The 7693-nt window shown below is 33.6% G+C and overlaps 1 protein-coding gene across 2 annotated transcripts; it reads right to left on the bottom strand.

Annotated features, from left to right (window-relative positions):
- Window positions 1-6779: 6779 nt before the first annotated feature.
- On the bottom strand, window positions 6780-7433 carry LOC143676419 (transcription factor A, mitochondrial-like). Of its 2 annotated transcripts, XM_077151971.1 has the most exons (2): window positions 6991-7433; window positions 6780-6894 (listed from the first exon to the last, which is right to left on the bottom strand). In XM_077151971.1, exons 1-2 carry the CDS (start codon window positions 7431-7433, stop codon window positions 6780-6782), a joined length of 558 nt encoding a protein of 185 aa, XP_077008086.1. The 2 variants fall into 2 exon arrangements, with proteins under 2 accessions (XP_077008086.1, XP_077008085.1); XM_077151970.1 differs by having other exon boundaries at window positions 6780-7433.
- Between the last annotated feature and the right edge of the window lie 260 nt (window positions 7434-7693).

Raw genomic sequence — 7693 nt, 5'->3', positions numbered from 1 at the left:
TGGCAACAATACAGAAGATAGATCCAAAATGGGAGAGACTTAAATCAAGAAGTTCTGCCAAAAGGCCATTTCAGTAATCTTGGTATTTGATAAGGACTTCACTAAGGCAGTAGCTCTGACTACACTCATGAAGGGTATCTTAAATTTCAGAATTGAAAGGAAGAGATAAATAAAAAAGGATATTTAAAGAAAAGAGAAGTCTTGGATGTTGGATATAGAAGATATAAAGAGAAAGGAATTAAAGATAAGTCCAAGCTTAGTAGGCAATGTGAAATATTAATTGATTTGTTTTCTTGACATGTACCTTAAACCCCTGACATACCTTCATTTGGACTGGGAGACATGAGGCAGGCTTTGCTTCATTTGGGATGTCAAAAAGGGATAGGAGAAAAAAAAGACAAAATCCTTCGCTTTAATTTTAAAAATAATAATAACTACAGTGTGCATAAAACTCATAAAGATTTTCAAGGAAAGTATGTTAGAAAGCTTTGATTTTGCCCTCCTTCCACTGTAAACACTCCCTGGAAAGGAAGAAGGAAATTAGCTGGAAAGAAGAGAGCTTAGACACTTGGAGTAAGGACTCTGAACCCTGTCTACCCCCAGTCGTTTTCCTAAGTCTTGTGAATCAAAAAAGAGCATGAAAAAAATGTACATCCTCCTTTATTCTTAGGAATCCAAGAATAGAAAGGACCAGTGCTCTCTTCTTTGCCTACCACAATGGCATTGGGGCTTTTGATGTCACAGACAAACAGGTCTTGATAGTAGTCCTGAATCCTGATAGCCCTGGAGTGGGACCCTCAAGCAAGGAACAGAAGTTATCTTAAAGTGTGGGTAGCCTAAAGGGGTCAGTGTGATGATGAAGAAATAGAGCAGCGTAATTCCTGTAGTAGGTTCCCTGAAAGTATCCGATGATCCCCACCTCCTTAACACCCTGGTGTAATCCTCTCTCCTTGACTATAGGCTTGACTTAGAGACTTGCTTCTAACAAATAGAATACAACAAAAGTGATGAGATGCCATTTCCTAGAATAAGTTACAAAATATACTCTGTCTTTCATCTGGTACCCACTCTATTGCTCTCTCATTCACTCTGAGGGAAGCCAGCTGCCCTGTTGGGAGGTGCCCACAAGACAAGGAACTGAGGGATGCCTCCAGGCCAACAGCTTGCAAGTAACTGAAACCTACTAACAACCATGTGAGTGAGCTTGGAAGTCGATTCTCCTCCAGCAGAGCTTTCAGATACTACCAAAGTCCCAGCTAACGTCTGGATTGCAACCTTATAAGAGACCATGAGATGGAAGACTAGCTAAGCCATGCCTCAATATTGACCCACAGACTATGAGATAATAATTGTCTGTTGTTTTAAACCATTAAGTTTTGGGGTTATTGCTTCACAGCAATAGATAGCTAATATAATTTCCAAAAGATTGTTGTTGCTAAATTAAGAGATAGAGATAGGAGATTGTTAGAGATATCAGAAGAGCTAAAAACAGAAATATTCAAAAGTGTATATCTCTGGAAAATGCCATAAGAGAAAGGCCCAGGGAGAAGTGGAAATGGGGGATATTTGCTTTTCATTTCTTACCCTCCTTTATTTTGGTTTTTTAATTTCCATGTGCTATCTAATGTTACTTAATGAAGACTATTAAGAAATAAGGGGTCTCAGTAACACTGAAATATGAGCATTACTTGAATAACTGAAGAAACAATGAGAAAATGACTTATTCAAAGTAACCATGGGATCAGACTGAGAAACTATGTACTAGCAATATGCACGTTGACCACTACAGAGCGACACAGGAAGCAGTAAGAACATCCATCCCCCAATCCTCAAGTTCCAAATTGTAAGATCTCTGTTACAGGCCCTGAAACCCCTTCCTATTGAATCATAACTGTTGACTGGGAATGGTCAAAGATGTATTTTCCTTAAAGGTACAGAACAGAGGCATACTATGATTTTTAAACAGCTTTTTATTAGTATAACCAACATGTGATAAACTACACATATCTAAAGGATACATGTGTATATACTTATGAGACCATCATATGAATCATCCATAAAATTTCTTCATGCCTTTTTATAATTCCTCCCTCTTGATATTCCCTGTGATCTCCTATACCCCAAACAACTACTTCTCTGCCTTCTGTAACTAGTTTGCCATTTTCTAAAAGTTTATGTGAATGGAATCACACAGTTTGTACTCTCTTTTTTTCATTCACTCGGCATAATTATTTTGAGAATTATCTATTTTCTTGCATGTATCAATAGTTCATTCCTTTCTGTGCCTGAGTAGCACTTCATTATATTGATACACAACAATCTGTTTATTCATTCACCTGTGAGAAGACATTTGGGTTGTTCTAATTTGGGACTATTACAAATAAAGCTTCTATGAACATTCGTGTATGAGTTTTTACATACATATATGCTTTCCTCTCTTTTGGGTAAATTCTTAGGAGTGGAATGACAACAAGGTCATATGGTAGATATAAGTCTAACTTAAGAAACTGAAAATGATTCTCCAAAGTTGTGGTAACATTTTACTTTCCCACCAAAAGAGTATGAGAGTTCATTATTTCACATCTCACCTACACTTGGTATAAGACTTGTTAATATTAAACATTCTAAGTTGTATGTAGTAGTATGTCATTGTGATTTTAATTTGCTTTCCCTAATGACTAATGATTATTAATTATTCATATATCTTCTTTGATGAACTATCTGTTCAGAGTTTTTTGTCTGAACAGATGTTTAATTTGGTCGCATATTTATTTATAAGTTCTAAGAGTTATTTATATATTCTGGGAGAAAGTCTTTTATCAAAAATGAGATTTGCAAATATTTCCTCTCAGTCTGGGGTCTTGTCTTTTCATTCTCTTAACAGTGTTTTTCAAAGAACAGAAGCTCTTAATTGTAATGAAGTCCAATTAACCATTCTTATTTTATGGATCCTGCTTATGGAGTTGTATTGAAGAAATGTGTCTAACTCAAGCTTAAGAATGTTTTCATTTGGTTTTCTTTTAAAAGTTTTGTAGTTTTAAGCTTTAAATTTAAATCTATGATCTACTTTAAGTTAATTTTTATATATAATGCAAAGTATACATCAAGGTTCCTTTTTTTCCCCCTTCCCATATGGATACCCAATTTTCCAGAAATTTTTATTGAAAAGGCTGTCTATCTCTATTGAATCACCTTTGCATCTTTGTCAAATATCAAATGCCTATATTTATGTGGATCTTTTCCTGGAGTCTCTAGTCTGTTCTGCTGACATGTCTATTTCCCATCAGCACATTACTATTTTGACTACTATGGGTTCATAAAATGTCCTGAAGTCAGGTAGTGTAAGTCCTACAAATTTTCTCTCTTATAAAGTCATTTTGGCTATTTTAGGTCCTTTTACAATTCGATGTGAATTTTAGAATTGACTTGTTAATTTCTACTAAAAATCCTATGGAGATTTTCATTGAGATTGTGTTGAATTTACAGAACTTGTAGAGAGTTGGTATTAACAATATTGAGGCTTGCAATTAGGAAAACAATGTCTCCATTTACCTAGGTCTTCTTCAATTTCTCTCAGCAATGTTTTGTAGTTTTCAGTATATAGGTCTTGCACATCTTTGGTCAAATTTATCCCTAAGTATTTCATATCTTTATGTCATTTTGAAATGGTATATTTAATTTGCAATCTCTCTTTGTTCATAGCTAGATCATCCAAATGTAAATAATCTTTGTACTTTGATTTTGTGTCCTACAAACTTGCCAAACTCACTAATTAGTTCTAAAAGTCTTTTTGTAGATGTGATAAGATTTTTTATTATATGATAATGTTACTCATATAAAAACAACAGTTTTAATTGTTCCTTTTAAATCTGGATTTTATTTTCTTCCTTTATTGCACTGGCTAGGTCCTCGAGAACAATTGCACAGAAGTAGTGAGAACAGACATCCTTGAGTTTTCCTTACTCTGAGGAAGAAAGCAGTCTTTTACCATTAAGAATTATATTAGATGTAAGTTTTTCATAGATGTTTTTCTTTATCAGGTTCCCTTCTATTCCTGGTTTGCTGAGAGTTTTTATCAGAAATGAAAGTTGGAGTTTGTCAAATGCTTTTTCTGCATCTTTTGATATGATTTGTTTTCAGTCTATTAACATGGTGCACTACATTGATAGATTTTCAAATTTGCCTTCCTGGAATAAACCACAAAATTATGTTGCATTATCCTTTATACATATTGCTGGGTTAGATTTACCAAACTTTTGTTGAGAGTTTTTATGTCTATGTTTACAAGGGATACTGGTCTACAGTTTTCTTTACTTGAAAGATCTTTGTCTGGTTTTGGAATCAGCATCATGCTGGCATAAAAGAAAGTTAAGAAATTTCCCATTCTTTTACATATTCTGGAAGATTTGAATAGAATTTGTACTATTTCTTCTTTAAATATTTGGTAAAATTCATAAGTGTAGCTGTCTGGGCTTAATTCAATTATTTGCATACTTAATAAGTATACAAGGCTCCTTGGATTATATATTTTTTCTTAAGTGAGCTTTGCAAGTTTGTGCCTTTCAGGAAAGCTGTCCATTGTATCTACATTGTCAAATTTGTTGCCATGATGGCCGTAATACTTCCCCATTCTCCTTTCAATATCTGGACCATATATAGTGACATCACCTCTCTCATTCCTGAGATGGATCATTTGTGTCTTCCATCTTTTACTCCTTTTCAGTCTTGTCATAGATTTATCAATATTGATCATCTCAAAGCACCAGTTTTTGCTTTCATTGATTTTCCTCTGTTCTTTCTATTTTCTACTTCACTGATTTCCACTCATATCTTATCACCTTTATTCTGCTTGATTTAGATTTCATTTGTTCCTCTTTTTCTTATTTTTATCGGAGAAGTCGGAGACATGGACTTGAGCCTTTTTTTTTAATCTAGAAGTTTATTGTTATAAATTTCCTTTTAAGTAATAGTTTATGCCTGTGTCACAGTACTTGATACATTTTTGTGTGTGTGTGCTTTCATCTTCTATCAGTTCAAAATACCTTCTAACTTACCTTTGGATTTCTTTTTTGAACCATGGGGTATTTAGAAGGGTATTATTTAGTTTCCAAATACTTAGGGATTTTCCAGAGTGTTTCTGCTACTTACTTCAAATTAATTTCTTAAGTGCTCAGGGAACATTGTCTGTATGAGGTGAACACTTAAAATTTACTGAGACTTGCTTTATGAACAAGAATATGGTCTATGCCGGTAAATGTTCTCTGTGCACATGAAAAGACTGTGCATTCAGCTTTGTTGAGTGGAACAGTCTATGAACTCAAATAGGACTAGTTGGTTGATAGTGTCTTTCAAGTCTTCTACATTCTTACTAATTTTCTGCATACTTATTCTATCAATTATGAAAGAAATGTTGAACTTTCTGACTATAATTGTGGATTTATCTATTTCTCTCAGCAGTTTATCTCCTTTTGCTCTATGTATTTGGAACTTTTTTTTTAGGAACATATATTTTTAAGAATATTATGTTCCCTTGATGAATTTATCTTGTTATCATTATGAAATAATCCTCTTTAATATGGTAATATTCTTTGTTCTGATATCTACTTTATCTGATGTTAATACAGCCACTCTAGCTTTCTTTTGTGTGTGTGTGTTCCAATAAAACTTTATTTACGAACCCTGAAATTTGAATTTAATATTAACTTTCATGTGTCATGAAATTGCTTTTAGCCATTTAAAAATATAAACACAATTGAGGCCATATAAAACAGGCAGCAGGCTGGATTTGACTCACAGGCCAGATTCAGCACATGAGCTGTAGTTGGCTGTCTCCTTACATAAGGCCTTTAGATGTTATGGGAAATAACATTTGACTCTGTTTAGAAATAATAGATTCAAAATCTGGAGACTTTTGTTTTTAAATCTCTCATTTTAAAACTTAGACAAGGTCTCTACTTTCTGGATAAATATGCTCTCCCACCAGAAAGACAATAATTCAGAAAAAAAAGGTTCCATTATTTAAAAAGGGAAAAAAGAAAGGCATTATAAAACAACGTTTCACCTTAGAACACATAATTTGGAAACATGCAAAATTAAACAAAGATAAAAATTTTTAATTCTATGCAATATAACGCAAAATGCATAGATTTAGTACATAATTTTTTAGCTTTTATTTTAAGAAAAAGAAAAGGCAAAGAGGGAAAAGTTAATAAATCTCTCAGTTCCTTTTAGGAATTGTATACATAAGTTCTGGCTGCTTTTTAAAAAATACACAATTATATTATACAACACTGGCTTCTACAATATGGGACAATTCCGAAAAGCAAACTCCTACCTCCACAATATAAGGAAACAAGAATAAACTTTTCATAGTTGTCAAGCAGTCTAAAAAAAGTTCACAGTCTAATTTACCTTTATCAAAGGATAAAATGATTCATTGCTATATTTGCATACAATTATCTGATCCTCAGTAGTTCCTAAACAAAATAATTTAGACTGAACTTATATCTGCTTGGGTTTTCTAAAGCAAGATACTAATACATAATATATTAAATTGGCAGAAGTCTGTGGGATAAAGAAAAAAGGATAAAATAAAAAATGTTTCCAACTTTATCCTTTACAATTTCACAAGTTTCAGGTATTGAGACCTAATTGGTTTCTTGAACCTATCCATTATGAACTCAATCTTATATTTTAACAAGTCTCATTGTTATCTTTGTTTGGTACTTCATTCCGTGACATATAAGATCATTTCGTCCAAGTTCAACCATTTGTTCTTCTCACGAGTTCATCTCATTATCATAATGAATTTTATCATCTTTAGCAAGCTGAATATATACTTGTTTTTGAGATCCAGATAGATTTTTCAAGTTTTCATTTACAGTCTTCAGCTTTGCCTGTGATGAACCTTCCTTACTTTCTTGGAAGCTTTCAGATATAAAAATGTCATAAGCGGATTGAGGTCTTTTTGGTTTTCCAAGCATTGTTAACTCTCTCTTTTTAATTAATGCTTTCTTTTTTAAACGTTTATGCATGATTTCTTTTTCTAAAGATATGATCTGATTTGGAATTAGCTGTTCTTGAATCCTGTTTATCTCTTCTTTGTATGCCTGCCAGTCTGCCCTGTAAGCATCTTCATATTTTTTTTTCTCTGAATCAAGACGTTCCCTCCATAGCTGGGCAATTTTCTTAATTAGTTCTGAATTTTTTGAATCAGTGTTCTGAGCTTTAAATATGGGTAGCTGTTCTTTAGAAAAGCGAACATATGAACTCAAAGGCTTCTTTGGATAACTACCCATGGTGGATGAAAACCATCTCGGTGTACACGCAAGACTGAGAGAAAAGTGTAATCGATTTCCATTACCCAAGCAGAGCTCTGCTCCCAACTTTCCCAGGGAACCCAACAAGCCCCACATACCCCAAAGAAGTGCCATCGCACCTGCAAACAATGCAGTGACTGAGCTCTAGTGCAACACTCAGGCCTCCGTGCAACACTCGAGAATTCATCATGCCAGTCACGATTCTAGTTTTCTTTTGATTAGTATTAGCATGATGCATCTTTTTCCATTTTTGTGTGTATTTTATGTTTAATACAGATTTCTTGTAGGAAGCATATAATTGGGTCTAACTTTTGTATCCAATCTGACAATCTCTGCCTTTTAATTGGGGTATTTAGACCAATCAGATTTCATGT

The sequence above is a fragment of the Tamandua tetradactyla genome, chromosome 3, assembly GCF_023851605.1.
Source record: "Tamandua tetradactyla isolate mTamTet1 chromosome 3, mTamTet1.pri, whole genome shotgun sequence".
Classification (NCBI taxonomy): Eukaryota; Metazoa; Chordata; class Mammalia; order Pilosa; family Myrmecophagidae; genus Tamandua; species Tamandua tetradactyla.
The sequence above is the reverse complement of the archived record's forward strand: the minus strand, read 5'-3'. Positions and strand labels throughout refer to the sequence as shown.